This window comes from Amblyomma maculatum, unplaced genomic scaffold (genome assembly GCF_055883805.1).
Source record: "Amblyomma maculatum isolate TAMU_Amacu unplaced genomic scaffold, ASM5588380v1 scaffold_18, whole genome shotgun sequence".
Classification (NCBI taxonomy): domain Eukaryota; kingdom Metazoa; phylum Arthropoda; class Arachnida; order Ixodida; family Ixodidae; genus Amblyomma; species Amblyomma maculatum.
This window is the reverse complement of record NW_028146743.1, coordinates 2,739,456-2,764,110: the sequence shown is the minus strand read 5'-3', so window position 1 is coordinate 2,764,110 and position 24,655 is coordinate 2,739,456. Positions and strand designations below refer to the sequence as shown.

The window sequence follows — 24,655 nt, the reverse complement described above, 5'->3', positions numbered from 1 at the left end:
AGACATATAGGTGCGGGCAGCACTGATGATGATGGTTTACACGGCGAGTTCAATATACGGAGCTGGCAGGACTAGGGAGCCATCTTCGTATTTTCAGGCAGTCGTCCCTCGGGAGACGAGGCTGGATCGACCTCCCCTAGCGCGTCTCTCGTTCCTCTGTGCCCCACGGTCCTTTTGCGCCTTTCTATGTCATCTCGGGTCCTTTCTTCTCGTTCTCGGAACCTTAGCCATCCTCGCAACAGCGCCCATGTAGCAGTCATTAGGGCGTCGTCCCCGCATTCCAGGACGTCGTTCATCGGCCTTCCTTCGACGCCGGTTTTCGGACAAAAAGCGACATGGGCAGGCAAAAATTGTGGAGGTCCTTATCTCCCGGCTCACCGCGCAGCTCGGATCACAAGCTCCGGCACAGACAGGCAGCCATCATAGAGGAAATAGAGCAGCGCTTCCATCTCTGTGAAATGTTTTCACTTGACGGAGTTTTTTCTTGTTGGTTGCTATACAGTATATCTAACAGGAGGTCACCGTTTGCTGACTTCTTAATCTTGTAACCCTGGCCTTAAATATACAATCGGGGACAAAAGCGGTTTTTTCAGGGCCTTCCTTGGACATTTCTTTTGCTGGGAGGGATATCATGAGAAAAATGTTTGGAAGCCTTAAAAAGTACGATGTTCGGCCTTGGTGCCAGCCGCCACTCAGGGTAGCTAGCCACACATGGTTAACTCTCACCGCCTGGAAGTAGAAAACGTCCAAGCAAAAAGCAGACGGTGCAGTTGCGATAAAGAATATAAAAAAAAGTGAAAGGTGGAGAAAAGGACAGGAAAGGGTGACTGCCGATTTCCACTCGGTCGGGTCAGCCAGCGCAGTCTACGGGAAGCTGGGGTCAAAGTGTTGCTGCCTCCGACGAGGGAACTTTAAGGACCAAACACTCAGGATAGGCTTCCCCCTTTTTCACCGAACATGGCGATGCCACGCACGGCTAAGAGTGTGCGCTCGGAGTACGTAGTGTCGCACAGTACGCATCAACACATACTTTAGCAGCTGCCCCTTGCGGCGAAATTGACATCTAAGAATTAATTGTTCCCTGGCTGCATAGAGTAACTACAATAACAATGTCTTGGGCTTTTCCGAGAAACCAGTTATTATGCTTGCACCTGAAAGAAAGAGGCGGAAATGACCAAAATGTAAACAAAAGGCGTCAGAACAGGAGGTGAATACAGAAACAAATCGCTTTATTTACCAGCTTACATTAGTAAAACCTGCCATCAAGGCTGCGGAAGGTAAGGTTGAAACACACCACGGTAGGCTTGGCATTACTGAGTGGTGAATGTAACGTTATAGCCAAGAGGTGTGGAGAGCAGCGGGAGAGGCGTGAACACCTTCATATGCCGTATGTGAGTGTTCAGACTGTTCATGTGATTTTCCAATACAGCGATCTGCACATGGAAGGCACGAACAGGGCGTCCAGCCGAATCTCGCGGAGTGATGCGCACCCATCCTGTTGGCTGATTGAGGACGATAGTATCGACCTCCCGAAGATCATGGAAAGTATATCCCACTCTCACGGAAATCCTGAAAACACAGATCAGAACAAATGTTAGCAGTACACAACAGTGGCACTGTGCGTTCGTGGTGCTATGCATGCATGGGACAGAGGCTGAATTTAACCAGCTCTAGCTGCTTCGAGCAGCCTCTCTAGCCAGAACAGGGGTTCTGAAACGGTTCCTCGCACTGCTTCGCGGGCTCTGCGAGCACCTACTGTGCTCTGGTTCCAATTCTTCTGAAGCGTACGGGACGGACGTAGTGTCTGGTTCTTCGAAACCCATTTTGTAGCGTTAGATATTGTTATTGCATTCCTCAGTTTCGCACCGTCAGCGAAAGCACTGTCCACAGCACAGACCATCGGATCGCACCAAGTTGCTGTGCGCCACCTGCCTGCGTAGTTGCGACGGGAACGCTGGCGGGGGGCGGTTCGCCCGGTGCACAAGGCGCGCCAAGTTGCGTTTTCGTCATACCTATCTCTAGACATCCGGCTAAAAATGTGAAGCTGGCAAGGCTGAAGAGGCGATGCTCATACGTGCTCTCAAGCGCGCGTGGCGGCTGGAGTGGAGAGCACAGCCGCGTTAGTCCACCAAAGCCAAGAAAGAAAACCTGCGCATCTGATAGCGATTTTCATGGACAAGGTGCCCCACCGGAACCCAACCGAAAACCGGAACCGAGCCCGCTTTTTCGCCTGGAACTGACTGAACCCGAATTTTTTTTTCCGCCACGAAATGAACCCGGACAGGAACAAATCGAAAGAACCGTTCCGAACTGGCTCGCGGTACGGAATTCAGACCCACTTTTGCTGGAACTTACGTCCATAATTTTCTAGTTTCTGGCTGCTTGTAAAACGTTCTCACTTATTTCCAAAGCGCCACAGCGCACCGGAAACTACGCAACCATATTGAAAAATTGTCTTCAGCAAAAAGATGAAAAGAACGAAGGAAAACATGTCGCCACATGCATGGCACCAATCTCTGGCGTCAGGCTATTGTTTCATCCCGAACACAGGAGGCCGCTGCACTGCGCAATGGCGCAGCGCATGGACAAAGTTGCCTCATACGAGAGCCTTTCTAAGCAGTGAACGAATAGCCTATAAATCATAACTTGAGCTGCTGATTTAGATAAACATTTAGATATCCATCCACAAAAGATCTGTTTTCACAAATTTCACACAAATAATTTTATTTTCCTGTCGTTCGACGACGTCGCAATGACTCGCATGGCACATGCATAGCCGCCATATGTGATGCGATGCCAGCAGATGCAATTTGGTTGACGAGACTTCAGCAGCCGATGCTGATGGTGGGAAGGCCGCCTTGGAGGGCAATTTACCGCTTTGTTCTCGAGTTGTACCTACCCTCAGGACAAAGACGATCCCATAAACAGGATTTCCCCCTTTGCTTTCTCTTGATTTTGTCCATATCGAAGTCTGCTTGTTTTATTTGCCTTGGAAAGTGAACCTATGCCACGAGTGAAGCTTCGATTTTAGCTGTGAAAACTGGGTGGAGCAAGGAACTGAGTGGCCTTACTGGTACGAGTATTAATTCTCAAGCTCTGTTTAGTGTGCTGTAGTTTTTGCCTGTAAAACCATGGTGTCGAAAAAAAAAAAAACGAAGACAGTCTAGAAAGGTGGCACTGAAAGCTAGATGTACACCATTGAGAGAAAATGTAACTATGAGTAACCTGTTCTACGTGCTGCGCAGTAACGAGGGTGGTCGGAAAAAAAACCTTGAAAAGCAGGGAGAGGGACGAGGTCAGGTGGGCGGAAGGAAAATAACAGACGAGGGAATGGCAGTAATTGTGCAATCGGCAAACTGCAGCATGAGACCCTCGATATTCGTTACGTTGGCAAGCGAGGAAAGGTGCGAAGCCAAACAGCATTTGGTCACCACATGGAAGCGGCTGCGTAGGATCGCCGGCACCGATCATGTACCGCTACAGGCGGCAACAGCATCTCCCACTAAGAGTTTACAAGCCGAGGATGAGCCTGAAGTGTTTCTTGAGGAAAGAGAAGTACACAGCCTGCTCTGTGCATTTGAAAAGATGCTCAGAATAAGCAGACTCGAGTGTTATGAAACTTTGCTTGTTTATTTGTCTCTTGTTTGTTTGTGGGGTTTAACATCCCAACGCGACCGACGTTATGAGAGACGTCGCAGTGGAAAGCTCCAGAAATTTCGACCACCTGCGGTTCATTACCATGCACTGACATCGCACAGCACACTGCACACACTGCCGACTAGCTATCCACCTCGCCTCAAAAGCTGCCGCTGAGGCCGGGATCCGATCCCGGTTCCTAGGTCACAGTAGTCGAGCGCCCTAAACACTACGCCACCACGTTGGGGCTTATGAAATTTAGGGAGACGTTGCGGGGCCAAGAACTGTATTTACTAGCTACAGTAACGTTCGTAGTGCGATCTACACAAGTCAGCGTCGAGACAGCATCTTCTAGACTAAATCAACAGCCCTTGTCAAGCCCGATTCCTCCGGTCTTTCTATGCTGGTGCTGGTAAAACTTTAATATCCAACAGATACAGGACAGGCGTCAACCTACCTGCCTAGACGGCGGCCTGGAGATTATACCTAGCTGAGTTTCGAGGTGTGAGCTGAACAGTAGAGTCTCCCAAAATTCTGTTTTTGTGTCGTGATTTATACTTTAGATTTCTGGACACGGCCATTACATATGTACCAGATCCGCCCTATCCTCACATAGTCTGCATCTGTCTGAAAACTGTTCTAGGCACCAATACATGGCTACGAGTATGGATTCGGAAAAGTATTGGTTTGCAAGCGCCTCCAGATGATTTACTGGCTTTTATTTAGTGTTCTATTTGCCGGGGGGTATTCTACCCTATTTAGCCGATAGTGCTCAGTAATCTCTTCATAGCTGACTAGCTTGTCCCTGCTTGCAGGAGGTTCATAGCCTACACGGAAGGTGAGACCGTGGGCAAGCTTATGAACTCCCGCATTTCCTTGAAGCTGGCAGAGGCCAAATCAAAAAGCTAGCAGCATTCAATAGGCACATAGTAAAATATTTGCAAGCAGCCATGATGTCATGTCATGCTTGCTGTAAATTATAGGACCAAACATACCAGTCTAGCTTGAGAGTGGTTCTAGGAGAAAGTATATAGCGCACAGGCAACCACGACACGCAACAAGACAGTGACCGCATCGCGTCGAGGCCACAGGAACGAGACAATTAATTCAGATCTCCGGCGAATACAGTGATGACTTATCCAAACACGTAGCGGAGGGGCCATTTGTCAGCGCCTTTCGGCCCACGACACAACGGGTGCCTTTGGGTTTCGCCTCCATATAAACGAGAAATGCTAAGGTATCCGCGTGCTGTGTGGTATACAGTCGCACATATGGTATATAAAAGTTTGGTCTTGGCGTGCGTGCTAGGTTTGACCTTGGTAGGATTTGAAATTTCTTCAGTAGGAGCCGGACGGAGAATTGTACTTTACAGGTTGTAGTAGTGGCTTCGCTCTCAACTAAAATTTATGTGAAATTTTGGTTATCTGAAAAGCGCAGCAGGAAACGTTTTCTTTTAACTTCCTTTCAACACGTGACAGCTTTAGCTGGTTATGGGCCAAAGAAAAGAAATCATTTTCTCCCATCCTGCTCTAATTGTCGGTCACTAATATAAATATTGTAAGGTATAACGCGAAGGTCAGACTTGGGGGATCAGGTTTTATTGGAGACCTGAAGCCTTGGTCGCACACTGCAGCCAACCCCACCCCGCTATGACGATGGGCATTTACAAGAGAGAGCAGGATGAAGACGAAGCAGCACGTTCAGCCATGCGGAGGATGAAGCACCACACAGTGCTCACAATATTTTGCTCAGGTCTGCAAGCAAAGTGGAGCGCGTCACAACTGACGACAAAAACAACAGACGGACTAGAACGTGAATTTACAGCGGTTACTACATACGAAAACAGGAAATAATACTGAGCATTAAAAAGCGGAGTAAGAAATGCGGCCTAACGTTATTTTAGTCCGTTTGAACCGGTTCGGGCCGGGTCGAATGGGATCGAACCAGAACGGAATGTGTCTCCGGAGCCGAAATCGATCTCGAATTGGAACCCAAACCGAACCAGAAAAATTTTAGGTTCGACACTCTGGTTCTCCAGGAGTTTTGATAGGCACTGAAAAATTTGAGCAAGTTGTAATAATGTCTATTGGAGTTACTTGACCTAAACTTGTCTAGGGCAAGCGGTTGTGATCCGGTAGCGGAGTAGTACTAATGCGTGCTGCGATCTGCGAGCGAGCGGGGAGAACGAAGAGGAATGACCTGCTGAGAACACTATGACTTTGACTGAGCAAATCATCATTATTATCATCGCACGTATCTAGCACCGGACCTCCACCGGACCTCCACCGCACTCTCGGACACAACAATTACGCGGGAGTGCGAGAGGGCGAACTAAAGCCGCATGCGCTTATCACTCTCAGTCACGAAGTGAAGACAGCAGCAGAGCAAGTGGACCAGAGCAAATTCCACGGTTGGAGTGTAGAGGGTCAATGAAATTACTCGCGGGGAGGTGCTTGGCGCTGTTCCGTGTTGAAGTTTCGCAGAACCGTCAATAATTGTGCAAGACAACGGCGCGAAAAACCGTGCAGGGAGGCAAGAAGCGACTAACACAAAACCGACCGATATGGGTATATTTCGCACACTCTCGCATTAACTGCAGAGGGCATACAGCAAAGACAAAAAAAAAAAAACTAAACTAAAAAAGCGAACCAAAACGATCACTCCGAAATTATCCATATCTAAGTAGCCTATCTCTTCTTGAATAAGCGAAGCGAAGGCACGCTCAAACATTTAATCACACTTTTGGACAACATATGTTTCGCAAAGTTCGTGTGGTTGCCTAATACAAGTGCGAAGGATTTATACTTTTAAAAATAAGGAATGCCTTCACAGGTTGCCACATGCATGGTTAGTGCGATTCTTCCGTCTATTGTGACATCGACTGCATGCTCTCTCAACCTGTCACTTAAGCAGCGGCCAGTATGGCTGACACATGTAGTTCCACATGAGAAACATGAACCTACGCAGTGGCTCAATAGTCTTCCCTTTTGCAGAATAATTTACCTTACATCGGGTACTTTATTTCCAATGGTTGTTTTGCACCATTCTTCAACTTACGTCCGATTCCTAATATCGGAGACCTGACAGGCAAGGATGCTTGCGTATTACGCCGAGAATGATTTTGTTCTGTCAAAGTTCAGCCGGCTGGCAAGACCTTTCCCCCCGTACCACACGCAAAACGTCGGGCTCTACAAGATTTTTAGTTCCGAATCCCAGAATAAAGTCCGGCGCTCTTGCGTCTCTTATCTGCTTTAGAGAACCAGCTGAAGGTTGAGGCAGAAGGCGCTTTTACCAAGCCTTACAATCTGCTGCCCAAGTCGCTGATTGCATGAGGCGCAAGATCGCAGCCTTCATTCCCAGGGAACCTCGTTGTTCCCAAGCCCAGTAAGCTACCCACATATTGGGCAATCAACAAGTGTCTGATGCGGAAAACAAAGCGCTTAGCCAAGGACCAAACTTTTGGCTACACTCTCAGCTTGACAGAGTGGAGCTGCTTTCGCTTGTGAGAGAGCGCATGGCGAGGAGGGATGCTGAGGAGCTGGATCAGCGAAGGCGTCGACGTCGTAAGGGCAGCTATATACAAACAAAAAAAAAAGACTCAAGACGCTCACGACGATCGCCTGCCTTAAAGCCGGTAGTTAATGAAGGCGGTTCCTCTGTGATGGAATGGGACACTTAAAAACAAAAACAGTCGTGAAGCAATTGCAGCTAACGTCCGTGCTTGTAAAACATGAAAGTTCAAAGTGTGAAGATATGAAAAGCAGTGCAAAGAACTGCAGCTAAACAAGCTGGCTGATTAATTATTCATATCAAGAACCTCAGCTAGGCGCTATATACCTCTTAAAACCAAATACTAAATTTCCTTCTTTCTAGCAAGTTAATTGATAGCACTTGGTCGGCTCTGTTGCAACGGGCGTTATCATTAGTGACGATTAACGACCCGTTTCCGGTTAATAGTGCTCAAGAGGTCACCGATTTTTCTTTTTTTTTTTTCATAAGCAAGAATTCGGAGGAGATGAGTGCTCTTTCGGTTCACCTAAAGAACACGTGTTACTCCTTTCCACGCAATGCGGGGTGCGATGTCGTCACAGAAAACCGTGAAGTAAAATCAGTCACCAGATTTCAAAACCCCTGTGGCGTAGACACTGCAAGCTTTCTTGAGTTGCTGTCCCATCTGCGCTCTGCCTTCGCTGAATTTTAAGAAGAGGGGACGTGCATAGGATCTTGTATGGCGCACTGACCAAAGATGCATGACGTCTATACTTATCTTCGTGATTTCGGGCAGCGGCTACTCTAGAAGCGGCGTAGCCAGGGGGATTGTGTCGCTGTCAGAACACCCCTCGAAAATTTTTGAGCTCTGCATATCCCCTCCCCTCCCCCCAACCAACAATTCAAAGGGTGAAAAGCAAAGGTGGAAAATCTGAAGCGTACACAAAAGACAAGTGGAAAAAATAACTACGCCATCTTGCCGGTTGATAAGAAAGGATTGGTTCTATTAACAGTGTTTAACATACAAAGCAACTAAGTCTATGAGGGACGACGCAGCAGAGGACTCCAGATACTTTCCCCACTGACATCGCACTGTACACGGCTGCTTTGCTTTTAGCCTTCGCTGACGGTCACGATTACATTCGCATTCTTGAATTCAGCAGTGGAGCGTACTAACCGCTGAGTCAGCGCGGCGGGGCAAATTTAAGAATTTGGAGGCTGGTAGTACAAGGCAAAAATTAATCACCACAGATCTTTTATATTTGCGGTTGGCATGGTTTAGAAACTATGGTGGTGGAAGTTCACGTATTGCAACCGGATGTTGAGAGAAAAAAGAGAAGTAGCGGAGCTATGTCGTGTATACGTTATCCTACCAACAACGACAGCACTGCTCCGGAGGCTCTCTTAATTTTTACTTCTGAGAACATTCGGATGACCTGAGCTGAAAAAAATTCTAAAGGGCACTTTGGATCACTAAAGTGCGATGAGGCGAAAGCCATTATGGCGCGGTTGATCGTAGCCCTCCATTACGGCAAGTCTATCTCCCTCTTATTTTTCACTTCTACCTTCCTCCCTTCCTTTACGGCGAGGTAGATCAGATGTGTCAGCGGAGAATCGTGACATACTGACTGCGCCTTTTCTATCCTGTAAATCAATTTGAAATTCCGCTGATGCCTAATGTACTAACATCTTCTAGATATCTGGGTCTGCTTCTGTTTGCTGTGTGGTGCGGCGTTCGAGGAAGCGGCAAATGAAAGGCGCTGCACGGACGCCTGGATCGGACGCCCGGCGGGGTCAGCTTCGTCTATGCATGAATCCCTGGTGACGTCATGACCTGTCGTGACGGTACATGGCGCATCCCTTGTCGAACACAACCAGCATTCCATTGAACGCATCAAAGTTCACCGGCGTCCTATAATTAGTTTACAGGAAATTAAAGGCGCATTATCTGTCACTCGCGCAATCCCGCTATCCTCACGGTAGACAAGGAGAATTATGAGAACGTTTCACGATTCGGGGCATGACGCAGTTGGTGAAGCACTCATCTGCAGAATCCAAGGGATTGAATTTCAAATCCAGATGGAGATAAGGTTTATTTATTTATTTTTAATTATTTGCATCGAAAGTGTGACACCCTCTGCCGACAACTGCTGACAACGATGAGGTATTAAACGCTTTCGCCTCAAAATAAACACTCCCCTCTGCTTTGCATGGTTTCATAGAGTGCTGGTTCCTTCCATCACAGAAGGCCTCTCATCCACCTTCCTAACTCGTAGCAGTGGCGTCGCTAGGATTCCCCGCACCCGGTTTATCTTTGTGAATAGAAAACTACGCAAGTAGTCATCATGTGGTGATTGAACTTTGTAAATGACAATGTTTGTGTGTACTTCTTAATTGTGTTTGCCCATATTGTTTTTCTCTGTCCACCTCATGAGTTTTGTAAATAAAGAAACATGACTTCTTTAAACTGCTCACAGTGTTTGCCTCGTAATTTTGTTCAGAAAGTGACTAGTATCATTACAAACGGCGGATGTTTAGTGCTAAAAATGTTCTGATAAGTTTCGCATATCATTGAAAGTTAATGAAAAATTGCTAACTAGTGGGGCAGGCATGTATTATAGTGTCATTCTATATCTAATCATAATTCGTTTGAATTAACCAGTTTGCTCGGCTTGGCCCTCTGCGTGTATAGGCACAGGAGTAAAAATTAAAAATAAAATCACTGCACCCAGTCTGTAGCATATGCGAACAAGTGAAAACAAGAAATAAGCGGAAACTCGCGTGATAATTGCGCACATTTATGCTATGGCGGGCGGCATAGTTTAAAAACGAGGTAATAGCTTCTCCTCACTTTCCATCGTATAAGCTGATCCGCTTTTAACGGGATCACTTCCGAAAATCTCGCATATACTCATATGACGGCAGAGGTGCCTGAACGTGCCCCGATAACCCTTCACCTTTATCGAACTTTTTTTTTTATTACACAAGCTTGTCATAAGGCATATTATAAAAACACATGTAAATTGTTTTCCGTAAGTACTCTATCGAACTTGCGTGCTTACGACCTTCCAAGGCTGCTTTTAAACCGTGCGAGAAAAAAAAAAAAAAAAGCTATCGTGAGATGCATCTAAGTAACCAATAATCATGTGGCTGTGGCGGAACTATTTAGAGAATTGCATTCGTGCGATGGATGTTTATGCATGTCGCCACGCTCGTAAATACTGTATTTAGCGAGTTAATGAACTCGCAAATGTACGTGGCATTTTAAAGCTTGCAGCTCGACTGTGGTACGAGCGCAAGCTGAGGAAACTCGTGTTTTATAGTTTGCGCCAAGCTGCGGCGGAACACTTGGATGGATGGATGAAATATAGGAGCGTCCCCTTTGAAACGGGGTGGTAGCAGTAGCTATCATGCTCATTTTTCTCCCTATATTTTAATTATTGATTTAGATTAGTTAACTAAACCATCATTCTATTTATTAAATTTTTGTTTCTACATTACTAACATTATGTCATGTCACTTCTCTGCTTTTAAGACACCAATCTTCCAGTCGTTTTTTGCTAGTTTCCACCGCCGGTTTATTCACCCGGCCACTGGTATCTCTAAACCCCAGAGCTTCAGGAACAGTGACTGCGCCTGCATCAATGCAAAGGTGCATAAGTGGCATAAGTGGCGAGCGCCGGGGTGCGGCGAAAGACGGTGCCACGACCCTTTTCCAACTTACGCTCGGCCGGAGAGAAACGTGCGCGCGGAGGTGATCTCGGAGGCCATGCGTAGCCGGAGCAGACCCTCCGCTAGCTTCCTGTGCACGTGCGAAGATCGAGTTGCGCCTGGCGGTTATTTGGCGATACAAAAACGCTTCCGCTGATGCCAAACGGAGGTACTCAGTAGCATTGTGTCATGGGCAGCCATAATAGTAGGCAAAGCGCCGAAATACGAGGCTCACGTGCGAAGCTTTGCAGATTCCTTTCGAAGATTTTCTGCAAGACCTGTTTCCCAACTGCATGACAGCGTTCTGTGAAGTCTCCTGCTCTTTGTGGAAACGAAAAGAGCCAATTTCCCCCTTCTCCATAAACTCGGAAATGTTGACAGTTGACAAAGACAGCTTGGAGAGGCGTCAGAAGAGTACAATGGTTTAACACAATGGATACAAAGGGGAGGGGGTGGAGGATTATCCTGCTCTTCGCTCCCCGCGTGTCTCTTTGCCGATTTCCTGTGCTCTCTCCCTGCTTTGCATGTGCTCTGAAAGCAACCAAATCGACAGATATCCGGCGTGCGACGTTTGGAAAACATGTCTTGCTGAGAAGCTTTTACAGATTTTCACAAATTGGCCAATAATTGAACCAACATTAATATTATTCATAACGAAAATAAAATATGTCGGAAGTGCCCTACAAAAGCGATCCTATAGTTATGGCTTGATTGACACTACTCGCACAGAGCACCCTATTCGCGCCACAGGTTTCGTGAATGCAAACCAAATATAAATGAAGCACAACCATTTAATAAGAACCGAAATAAAACATGATTTTAGTACAAGCTTGGATTTCGCTTACCTTCCGAGCCAGCGAGCCGGTTATGTCGCGTACAGCGCGCGGAGCACTCACGTGTTTTTTAGACATCTAGCGTTCGTGCTTTTGAAGAAACACCTCCTTTGGACTATAACTTATTCTTCTACTGCAAGATTTGCATTAGTAACGTCGTAATAATAAAAACAAGACCTTATATAGATCTGATGCTACAGGCCAAAACGATAATCAAAGAGCGAGCCGCTTTATTTAAGAGTACTGATAATACTTTTGCAGTTATTAAACATATTATATAAGACAATATAATTACATAGCAGACCTCGATATACACTTCCTACATGTCCGCTACTGTGGCAAACGCATTCACAATCAATAATTACTCATCGCCGTCTCCTATACAGTGCAGACGTGAATAAAACTCTTCTCGCCTCTAGTTATGTTTCCTCCGTGGAAATACGCGGCAGGTTGTCCAATCATCAAGACGGAATGCAGGCAGCATGTCACGATGCAACTGTGAGGCCGCATGCTCGAACGAGAAAGCGCGCGGCGCACGCCGCGAAGGCAGCGAGAGTCGACGGCAGCCCAGTGTGTGTTTTTCTGCCACAGACTGCAGCTGCCCATCAGGAGCCGCAGGTATCGGTTATGAGATAAGAGTTCCTACAGCAAATATACCGGGATAACAAAGTAGAAATTACATGGGAAGGGATAAGAAGTACGGAAGCTGTCAAGGTATGCAAAGAATTAAGACAAGGTAGTCCTCTATCACAGCTGCTGTTCATGCTTTATGAGATAAACATGGAACGGAAGATACATGAAAGTAACCTAAGTTTCAACCTCTCATATAGATTAGGTGGAAAGGCGGTAGAGCAACGCCTCCCCGGTTTGATGTATGTAGACGATATTGTGCTGCTAGCTGAGTCTGGAAGAATTGCAAACTCTAGTTAAGTATTGCGGAGACGAAGGGGACGCTCTAGGCTTCAGTTATAGCGCAGTTAAGTCGGGTCTGATGATTTTCAACTGCTCAACTGATCAGGATCTTAAAATACAAGGTCATAAAATACCGAGAGTAGGCAGAATATAAATATCTCGGTATATGGGTAAACGAAGGATTGGCATGCATTGGAAAGCATGAGCAATCACTTAAGGCCAAAGGGCGAAGAAATGCCGGGATAATGAAACATAGGGCATTGTGGGGATACAAGTATGAGGTTTTGAGGGGTATTTGGAAAGGAATTATGGCGCCCGGGCTTACTTTCGGAAATGCGGTTTTGTGAATAAAATCAGAGGTGCAGTCGAGATTAGAAATAAATCAGAGAGCCGTCGGAGGATTAGCACTAGGTGCCCACGGCAAAACCACAAATGAGGCGGTACAGGGATACATGGGCTGAACATCTTTCGAAGTACGGGAAGCTAAGAGTGAAATATTATATGAGGAATGCCTGAGGAAATTGGACAATAACAGATGGGCCGCTAAAGTATTTAAATAATTATACCTAAAAAGCGTTGACTCACAATGGAGGAAAAGAACTAAACTAACCAGTTAGTATGCTGGTCACAAGGACGAAGAAATAAAGAGCGTTAAGCAACAGGTGAAATACACAGAAGGTAAAAATTGGATAAATTCGATGGAAAAGAAACAGAGTGTGGAATTATACCGAAAGTGGAAAAGGCAGGTCAGGAAGGAGGCTTTCTTTGATAACTCAAGAGGCAGTGCCCTACTTTTTGAAGCTAGATCAGGGCGCCTTAGAACACGCAGCCACAAAAAGAAATTTAACAATGAAAATGACGCATGTGCTGTATGTGGTAACTCCAGCGAAACAATTGACCATATTATACTCGAATGTAATGGTATCCATCTGGCAGTTGAGGCAGGCGCAGTCAGTGTTCCTGAAGCTCCGGGGTTTAGAGGTATCAGTGGCCGGGTGAATAAACCGGCGGTGGACGCTAGCAAAAAACGACTGGAAGATTGGTGGCTTAAAAACGTAAAAATGACATAATGTTAGTAATGTAGAAAAAAAATTCAAGAAATAAAACGATGGTATAGTTATCCTATCTAAAACAATAATTAAGATATAGGGAGAAAAATGATCATCATAGCTACTGCTACCACCCCATTTCAAAGGGGACGCTCCTATATTCCATCCCATCCCATCCATCGCAGCGCCGCCCAGTGATGCTTTGGGAGCCTGTTGCGTTTCTCATTAGTATCATTATTTTACGTTTTTCAGAGAAAAAAAGGTTAGAACGGCATAATGCACTACTGAGCACCCTTGGCTACACTCACTCTAAATTCCCCTTCTAAAGCACCTGGCCCTGCTAAAGGTGCCTTCCTGCTCATTATTATTTTTTTTTTTTCTAGTCAGCGCGTGGTCAGACTTGCCATTCCACTGAGCAACATGCATTCCGTGCCTTTCAGCGTTTTCAAAGTGAGAGATGGATGTGTGAGTGGGCCGAGGAGCGAGAAAGGCATTGGAGATAAATAAACCAGACAAATTTAAAGCACAAGACTATAGGAGAAATCTGCCAGTGGGTGTCGGCTAACAAGCTCCCGCGCATGGGGCTTCCGATGGGTATCGAGTTAAGGCTGGTGTTTCCAGCGTGGTACACGCACGTGCACATTCCCGGTCCAATGTTAAAAGGGCGTGGAGTCTCTGGCATAAACTAAGGCATGTGTTTTCAAGCTCTCCTCAGACCAGGATAAATCCTTCTGATAAGATCACACTTGTCAGTCAGTGTCTCAGCGGCCCTATTGCATGCATTTTGGCATCTTTACACAATAATCCACTTCTCCCCCGCACCTTCCTCCCTCTCACTGCCAAGCTGCACACCACTGAGCGCTGCACCCGCACCCCCCTCGTGACGCCACTGACTCAGACAGTTCTACGACGTGTAATACCGCCTAAGTGCTAGATTCATTGGTACAGGTCGATTACGAGGAAGGCGGAAGCCAAAGGGAGACAAGGAAGGCAGGCGACTGTTTGCCAGTGTCAGGGGAGCAACCAACACGAGCTTCAGCCCGCTACATACGGCAGCTGTAAAGAGAAACCGAGCGTGCAACTGCTCCATGACGTCACGAAGCACCGGACTCTGCTACGCTACTTAAGAACTGCGTCAATATGGCGCGGCATGTGGTGTCCGGCGTCTCATAACTGCATGCATCATGGCTTCACGAGGCACCCTGATGAAGGTTTCCCGGATTTTTTTTATCGCCTGGCTTATTTGACAGACTCATCGACACATGAATATGCGGTCAGCAATGCTGCGATTGCATACGCGACCTTGATATAAGCATAACCATCATCATCATCGTCATAATCGTCAGCCGGATTATACCCACTGCACAGCGAAGGCCTCCCCGTTTAACCTAGTCCTGTGCTAGCTGCAGCCATTGGACCCTTTTGAATTTCTTAATATGGTTCATCCACCTAATTTTATGCCGCCCCCCGCAGCGCTTACCTTCCCTTAGAATACAATTGGTTACTTTTAGTGACCATCTCTTCCAGCATGTCCTGCCCATGCCCTTTTCTTCTTCTTAATTTCTTCTAGGATATCAGTATCTTGAGTTATATCTCTGATCCACTCAGCACGATTGCTACCTCTAAATATTACGCCTACCTTTCTGCTACTCCTGTCTAGATCCTTTATCATTAGTTGTAGTTGGTCCACTGTGTTTCTTAACAAGGCAATGTCATCAGCTAATTGCAGATTACTGAGATGTTCTCCATTGACCCTGATGTCTAACTGCTCCCATTATATGTCTCTGAATACACTCTCTAGGCAAGCTGTAAATAGCACTGGGGAGATCATATACCTTCTTGCCTAACACCTTCCTTAATAGAAATTTTATCAATTTTTTTATGCAGAAGTATTGCTGCTGTGCAGCCCCTATAGATATTTTCCAGTACTTTCACAGATACCCTGATCTCGCTATGCCTGCATGAATGCCGAGGTTCCGACCGAATGAAATGCTTTCTCGTAGTCATTGAACGCTAGGTATAGGGGCTGGTTATATTCACAGCACTTTTCTATCACCTGGTTTATAGCGTAGATATGATCGATGGCACCCTTTCCAAAATCCTGTTTGATCCTTTGGTTCATTTAAAGTCTAAGGTTGTCCTGATTCTACTAGCTATTGCATTGGTAAATACTTCGCACGGAACTCATAGTAAACTGATTCATCTGTAATGTTTCAAGTCCTTAGCATTCCTCTCTTCTGAATACAGATAATATTAGCATTCTTCCATGATTCCGGTACTTCCGATGTCGTCAGGTATTGCGTAGACAGGGTGGCCAGTTTTCCTAACAAAATATCCCCTCCGTCCTTTGAGAAATCTGTAGCTAACTGATCCTGCGCGGCTGCTTTTCCCCTCTTCATAGCTTCTAAGGCTTTCTTAACCTCGTCCTTCGTTACTGGCGGAACGTCTGGTTGCTCTTCTTTACAGCCAATTTCATTCTTGTCCTGACTACTTAGGCTACAGCAGAGGTCCGTTTATAACTCCTCGACTACCTTAATTATCTTGTCCGTGTTAGTAATGGCAATACTCGCCTTGTCCCCGAGTGCATGCATCTGATTTTCGTCTATGCCTAATTTCCTCATTACTACTTTCAGGCTACGATCGTCCTTTAGAGCATGCTCAATTTTCCCCATGTGATACGTCCTTATGTCGTTCAACTTGCGCCTACTGATTTGCTTTGATACCTCTACCAGTTCTATCCGGTCTGTTGGGTCGTGATATAAGCAACCTACCGTCAAAGAGACCGCGGAGGGGACAAAAAATTAAAAAATAGGTGACACACATTATGGCACATTCATATTGAAATCTTGCATCCCTCACAGAGATAAAGGCTTTTTTTTTTCTTTTCCTCAGACAGTAAGCACGCATTTTCTCTTTATATTTGGACGCATCATCGCCTACCTAAATATCGCATGTAAAACCATTATTTATACGCTAGGGGCCACCCATGGAGCCCGTGTACACACAGCTGGGTCAACGTAAGCGTCATCTGCACGCCTTCACACACGGCTGACACCAAAATGAGACGCGCCGCTGTTTCCTCGAGCAAAGCTACGCCATAAGGCATCGTAAAATGCGGAAGTATGATTGTAACTAGATCGTGTAACGTGCGACTGAACGCGTCTATATGTGGTCGAAAATATCCGGCCTATGAGAGCTTTGGCTGATATACAGGACACTATACTGTGGAGAACACTACCGACGTCTCAGTGGTGGCGCCTCCGTTTGTGCCTGCATGAGCTAGCCTCAAAATTAGTACATAACTGCTATTTCCATTAGGTCTAGAGACACCAATATGGCAGCAGGTCCGCGACGCAATTATAAGCGAAGAAAATGCCGTTCCAATCCGCGCTCCCGCGTGAAACCTTTGTCGAGTAGCGGTGCATGCCGCCGCGAGCTCGGGCCACTTGAACACTCCTGATGGTGCACCAGAGCAGCATCGCGTTTGGACTCGGGGCGATCACAAGGAAAGCTGCACGCTCTCCAGGACGAGGACCCGGGGAGAACAAAACGGGCCTACGAGACTTGGCACCAAAATGCAGTGACCACGCATCCCACATGTGTTCGGCATTTGTGTCGTCCACAAGACTTCCTGTCGGGCTACGTCCTATGCGATAGCGTCAATTGTTCGAGTGACATAAGCCAAACTAATACCTTTTGGGGGTGTAGCTTTCGTCGCGTCTGTAGTCCAGGTACAGACATATCGCGTGAATTGGCATTTTTCTTGCAAACTGAATGTTCACTTCATGTGGCAGAATCCCGTCCGATTGCCAGTAGGTGTCAATGGAGTCGTCCAACAGTTGATGGATGCCATACCCTGCGCAAGCGTGCGAAGAAGAGAGGTTACTTGAGAATCGCCTGCTAGAATTCCATGTTCACTGGTACTCTGGATTCAGAGCTCACCGCGCATGCAGGATGAGAGGGACCATACGGCTTGTTCTCCGACGTCCCGGACACCGCGCTCCATCTCCAAACGTGGGACGACAGCGTTCATGGTCCTAATAGGAAGAGAAGGACACTTCCGTTTACCCTATGAACTGGATGATATAGATGAGTGTACATTTACGTGTTATGCGGATCAAAATGCCTCTCTTGCAAGGCGGATAACGTTACAGTGAAAATAAAAGAATGGGCTGAAATTGGCCGCGCGCCAATATCCGCAGGCTGTCGTTATCCAACTGTCATTTAGGCGGAAGCGCGATGACGAGACCACGACGACATGCGGTTCGGATCTGCTCTAAGATACACGTGCCTCATCAACTAGCCCGCACGTTGCCTAATTCAAGCGATATTCAGCTTCATAAACAATTAGATAAAAGCGGGGTCCGACTGCGCGTCGCTGCGGGTCACTCTAGTTCGTGCTGCACAGCCACCACCTGGTGCAAGCGTGGAGACATTCTTTCTCTTCTTTAAGACCTCCGCATAACGAAGGCACTCCATGAATGATCAATAAATAATCATCACATAAGAATACCATAATTACTTTTTTTTTCTGAATCGGGAAGCGCGTAGGTGCTTTTTTGTTTTTTGTTTTTTCAGAGAAAACCTTTTGCACTTGCGAACAAAGAGCAACCGGTTTTCGACCCATGAATTTCCGGATAGAGACCATAAAAATAAAAGGCCACATATAAACCACGAGAAGTGCGAACTTTGACCGCCTAGAAACATTTCGACCGAACGCGCACAAATAACTAAAAAGAAGTAAGAGGCGACTTCTGCGGTATACCGTGGTGGAAATGTGGGCTACATCGTGCACGTATAGCATAGCGGAACGAGTGAGAACCGTCAGAACTGGTAGATGTGGCGTCTTGTGGTTCAAGTTCTTTTCCGTAGTTCCGGAAACAAACTCGGCATAAGGAGCATTTAAAAATTTGTACACGCACAAAACAACTGCACTTGCAAGCTAACGACTGACACAGAATAAACAGTCAACCAAACAATGCTAGACCCCGTGATCACGTTCGCAAGGATATGCATAGAAATGGCAGTTGGTTGGGTGTGGTTTGTCGGGTGGTTTCACGTTTGGCAGTGAAGTTCAAGAAGCAAGCATGCAAGCCTCAAGAAGCTGGACAACTCATATGAGTTCGCATTTGCCCTGCTTTTTTTTTTTTTTTTCCAAGCGGCTCCTCTAAGGACAAACTTGAAAGACGCGCGAGCAGGCGCATGTCATGTCGGGTTGCCGAGGTAAGCAAACTGCAACGTGTTTACTGTGCGCTGCTTGACCCGAGCCACCACCGAAACGTGGCGACACGGGCGCAACAAGGCCGCGTTCAAAGTGGCCGCGAAAAACAAGTGATTTCAAACTGCGCTCCACCTATCGACAGCTGTGCAGCTGCAACGGAAAATAATTAGCACGAGTGCCTCGTAGCCGAACCGAAAAAATCGCGATATGCGGCGCTTTTGTTCCCGTACAACAGTACAGGCCCCACTAATTTGCCAAGTCGGGGTGGGCGGCAGACAGCAGTCCATCAAACTAAGCCCAAACTTTGCTGTTTATTTATTTATTCTTTACCCACAGCGCCAATTAGGGATTACTGTGGAGGGAGGGGGATAGCTACATACAGCATAAGAAACGGCAAATATGACAAAATACAATACGACAGCAGCCCGATCAGCCAAAGATAACAAAGTAGTAATAAAAGAACGCAGCACACAAGTCAACGTACAGGCAATGAAACAAAATTTCTCATCCGTATTTCACGCAGGCATACTGCGCAGAGATGAAACCAAAGTGGAGTACACTATGAAGACACATGAAACAGGAAAGATGGCTGATGTGTACAGATAACACTTCCTAAGCTAACGATTATTTCACCCAGCAATTTTTTTAAAAGAAAAACTGCGATAAAGACACCGTTGCTCACAGTGCTAGCTAATAACTTAATAGTTAAAATCATGTGGGCAGCCACATCGGCGCATTACTCCGCCGATAAGCAATGCACAATTGTTCATTCATTATGCGGGCTTTCGCATTGTCCAGTGCTGGAATGGGCTGCTTTCTGAAATAGGACGTGCCTGGCACACTCAACGGCATTCGGCGCATACGGCAACAACAGCGCCGCGTCTGGCAATTTTTCTGCTGCCTTAACGAGTCACTTGTACTAATCTTTTTTTCGTTGGAGCTGCACGTAAGTTCCCTTCATCGTCGACATTATTATGACTGTTAATTAAGCTATCCCTAAAGCTGGACAAATGCCTCTCAAGCCCTCCAGTAAAACCCATGCTACGCCGGCTACGTAATCTCATTCCGCCAAACTTCCCGATCTCATCCGCCAGCCTCATAGTTGCCATGCTTGCCAATTCTAGTGAAATCACATTCGCTGAGGTATGGACCATGGTTGCCGTGATTTCGCGAAACGTTCCGTGTTCATTATCTCAACTAAGATATCAATCGCTAGCATTCGCTCCTATCGCATTCTGTCGCTTAAAGTTGCGTCAGAAAGCTAACATGGATTACGCATACGCCTTCAAAAGAAAATCACGAGATTCGCTCACCTCTTATGCCAGTCGCAGATAGCGCTGTCCAGAAGCAATGAAATGTGGACGTCGTCGACGTCGCCGCAGCACTTCGCTGAGCGAGGCTGGCGAGGCTTACGGCACAGTCAGCGCAGCTTAGACACGAAGCGGGGACACAAAGACGACGAAGCTTCGCCTCCAACCTTGGCGTGGCCTGGTTGCTGTTCGCTCTATTACTACGTTGGATGGGCGCCGCTCGCCGTCGTTTCAGCACATTCGTCAGTTCAGTACGCGGGCTATCTACTCTCGGATCACTGTCAAGCTATTGACGCGGACGACGCTTATGAGAACACTGGGTAGCCGTTATCGCTGGCGAAAGGGAATGGGGATACAAGCTTCTATCCCGGATCTAGTTACACGAACCTAGGTACTACATTCACTCTCGCAGTCACATGACGAACGAATAGCAGAATGTTTCCCAGCTCAATGCCACTTGTCCCTAGAAATCCCCAGCCTCCCCTGTTTGCCGCGTGGAACCTGGTGGTGCTCGGCGAAGCGACAGCCGTCCGATTCGCTGCGGATTCTTGTTCGCTCGCGAGAGAAAAAATGATGCGTAACACCTTTGTGTGCCATTATTCGCGCAGCATAGCGGGTAGTCTTAACATGCGGGATATTAAATTATGAGCCTTCTTCGAACAGTAGTTCTGAACTGCCCGTCCCTCTTCTGGTTATTTGACATACTTGCGTAGCCCAGTGCCTGTGTCTGGCTCTACTAATGAGGAAGAAATGAATGCCATAAATATCCCGAATGAACGCGTGTACCCTCGCCCACGGCGTGGATAGTGTCATTAATTAGAAAATTGATTTCGGGCGAGCACATACGTTTCAGTACAGGGAGAAATGAACTCTCTAATTACGTCTGAGCTCCATGCTTTGTGACTGAACTTCGTGCCTTCTATTTACTGAAATTTTTGGTACAAAAACATAAAATGGATATAGCTTCCACTGAAGTGTATTATTTTTTCGCTATTGAAAAACGTGCGAAAAGCAAATAAAATGCACACTCAGTGCGGCGTCTCAGTCGACGAGACAATTTAATTCTTTGGCACGCCTCGTCATTACTTATGTGTATAGAAACATACTTGGCTTAGCTAGCCACAATTTCGTAGGTCCACATTCGCCAACACATACTCCAGAGAATATCTCGAAGCAAATAACAAGGGTTGATGAATCCTACAACGCTCCTGACACCACCAATACGAGTACCGTTCTTGCTATCAAGCAGGGCGGAAGAGCTCACTAGTATCCGCAAAAGGTGCACGAAAGAGCTTGCACGATGTTAAAACCAAACGACCAACGGGCTTCAACAATTTCGTGTTCGCCACAGTACTCATTCTAAAGATCCAGTACTCTCAAGTGGTTAGCGTGGGGTTAGTTTAGTTTGGTTGGGTTTGTAGGGTCTAATGTGCCAAAGCTACTTAGACTCTGACAGACGCCGTAGTGAGGGACTACCGTAAATTTCGATCGCATGGGGTTGTTTAAAGTGCAATGCCATTGCACAGTACACGAGCGCCTTGCTTTTCGCCGAATCTTAAAAGCGGCCGCCGCGGCCGGGATTCGATCTCGCATCCATGGCTGCACCTATCGAACGCGCCAACTTCCGACCCGCCGTGGCTTTTTTATTATTTTTTTTTATTCATTTCTGGCGTTTAGGCCCACATAGACCACTGAGCCACCGTGGCGTGTCAGATGCCAGTATCGTTCACGGCGCCGTGAAAATGCTGATACGTACGCACACCTCGCAGCACGAACAAAAGCACTGCATATTAAAACCTTTGAGCTTATAAAGCACAGTGGCACGCAATATATGCAGGAATAGTCGGCTTAAACCACTATAAAGGGCGAGCTTTGACCTATTCCTACTATATATTAAGCTCGATAGTGTTCACTCCTGTTGCGCTCATCAACGCGACATACCACACCGCCGGCTACTGGACTGGCGCCTGCTCGTCGAGAGCACAGCTGCGGGGCGTGCACTTGAGAACCGGAGCGCCGTGCGTGACTTTTCGTTCATTTCCCGTGACCCTGGATCGCGGATCGCCTGGCTGGCGCGGATTTCAAGTCGCCGACGCAACCCCGCCCGCAAGACGACTCCGGATGTCCCGCGTCGGCAAGGCGAGCAGCAGTATTCCGAACCGCAGATCATCCACGGTGTGTGGAGGTGTGTGTTTGTGTGTGTGCGCGCGCTGGGCTCTTGTGTAAAGGAGCCGCGGAGGCCAGGAAGCTCATTCCCACGGGACTCGGGCTGTCCGGCAAGGACGTACGTGACCACGGCGGTGGATTTGAACTCTGGAATGTCCCTTTTGGCGTAACGATATGGTCTTTGTTTAGGGAGTCTATTTAACGAGCTGTCAGGGGTGATTTAAAAAAAAAAAAAGGAGAGACCAGTTGCAATAAACATGCTGTAAACCTGGTTCGACTCCGGGTAGTACTCCAAGGTGCCCAGCAGGTACAACTCAACAAACCGCCGGTCAGCGCCACCGAGCACGGCGGGTGAGAGAACCCTTTCGAATGCCAGCAGCTGAACAGACCGTCGCCCTCTGGACGAGCACGGCGGGTGACAGCTTGGAGAGCGGCTTCGAAACATAACTACTCCTATTAAATTAGTAGAACTAAACGGAGGAAATAAACTAAACAGTTGCACAGTAATGCAGCAGGTAAACTGAATACACCATGTCCCATATAAATATCTAAGTGTCAGAAGACCAGTGACGCACCATGAAACCTGAAATACCTACAACGTTATTTACCATTGGTGATCGCTTGGAACGGAACCGTAGGTCGTCAAATTGAAAAAAGGAATTGCATAATCTGTGCTACACCTTGGTTCACCCTCTGCCCGAATGCGTGCCTTGTCCAAACTCCTGATCTCCTTAGATACGCGAGGTAGGCAGTGCAAAGGAGGCTGTCTGTATAAAGAGAATGTTACACTGCATTCTTTCCAGTACGCCACTTCGTATTCCCACCTGTCAGCAGCAATGGCGTAGTGTGCATCACGTGGAATACCCGCCTGGAATCGGCGCTATGATTTTTTTCTCTCTATAGTGTCGTACCAGTTGACGTGAGTCCGGTTGACGTAATTTCAATCATGGATATTTTATTCACCACAAAGAAGTGGAAGGAGGCCGAGGGAAAAGCCTGTCTGCGGCTTGAGAAGTCCTCGGCCCCCTTAAGGCATGTAGAGCAGCAGGGTGAAACGAAAGTGGGCACACAACGGTTACAGGCGTTAAAAAAGATGAATCAAGGAAAAAAAAAGAAAAAAATAAATAAAAAAGACAACATAATGCACATCAGAAAATACACGCTGAAAAAAAGAAAAAAGACAATCAACATGCACCCGGCAATATCCTCAGCATAATTAACGTTAATAAACTACAACATGAAACCTATATAAGGTACGTTGTGAGATATATTTTCAGTGATGATAGGGACCTATTGAATATATCAATACCACGCATTTCTACAATGTTCAATAATCGCGGAAGTGTGTTACAGAGCATTTGTTGTCCATAGGTTTGGCGGCACATTGGAACATTCCATTGTTCTGGATTTCGTGTTCTCTAAATTGGATTGTTAGAGCATAGTTCTGCATTTTCTTTCAAAGTCGAACAGTTTCGTTGGGTATTCAAACGGTACTGCCGGCACACCTTACACACGTATAGGTTGTTTATGTCTAGCATATTTGGTGATGAAAAAATATGAGAAGTTGGTGCTGTGTAATCGACATCTACAATGATTCGTAATATCTTTTTCTGTAGCCTGTGCAACTGTAGTAGGCTTGGGTTTGTTGCAGTTCCCCAAACTAAATGAGAGTAGTTTAGGTAGGAGGCAAAGAGACCATTGCATACCATCAGTTTAATTCTTTTCGGGAGAGTAGAGCGGTTGCGATTTAAAATTCCCGTTCTGCAACTCAATTAACTTATTAGACTGTTTATATGATCCTGCCATTGTAATGTTGATGTAAGATATACCTTAAATACCTTAACACTGTCTACCACGTCAATCGGTTCGGATCTAAATATTATGTTTTCCTGTAACGATACTTGTTTTCCTTTTGATCGAAAAACAACTACTTTGGTTTTGTTCGCGTTAATTATCAAATGATTGTTACACCTCCAGGAGTCTAATTTACGCAAAACAATGTTCGCCTTAAGGATTCCTTCAGCTTCAGAAAGAGATGATACCAAGGCACTTGTATCATCGGAGTATATCATGAACTTATTGTCTGAACAAATGTGCACAATATCATCAATATATAAATTAAATAAGACAGGACCTAAGATACTACCTTGTGGCACCCCAGAGACTATATGCTTTCTTCTAGAAGCGAATCCATTCATTTCAAAATATTGAAACCTATTTGACACGTAGCTCTTCAACCGTGCCAAAGCAAGTCCATGTATTCCATAAGGATTCAGTTTTGCAAACACGATTTTATAACTAATATAATTAAAAGCCTTAGTGAAATCA

General features: G+C 46.4%; 1 protein-coding gene across 2 annotated transcripts; it reads right to left on the bottom strand.

Annotated features, from left to right (window-relative positions):
• Positions 1-1,208: 1,208 nt before the first annotated feature.
• Positions 1,209-20,595, bottom strand: LOC146171720 (anaphase-promoting complex subunit 10-like). 2 transcript variants are annotated; one of them, XM_084586300.1, is made up of 4 exons: positions 20,165-20,595; positions 17,573-17,699; positions 17,324-17,486; positions 1,209-1,569 (listed from the first exon to the last, which is right to left on the bottom strand). In XM_084586300.1, exons 2-4 carry the CDS (start codon positions 17,661-17,663, stop codon positions 1,311-1,313), a joined length of 513 nt encoding a protein of 170 aa, XP_084442426.1. In that variant the 5' UTR covers positions 17,664-17,699; positions 20,165-20,595; the 3' UTR covers positions 1,209-1,310. The 2 variants fall into 2 exon arrangements, with proteins under 2 accessions (XP_084442426.1, XP_084442425.1); XM_084586299.1 differs by having other exon boundaries at positions 17,573-17,667; positions 20,165-20,593.
• Between the last annotated feature and the right edge of the window lie 4,060 nt (positions 20,596-24,655).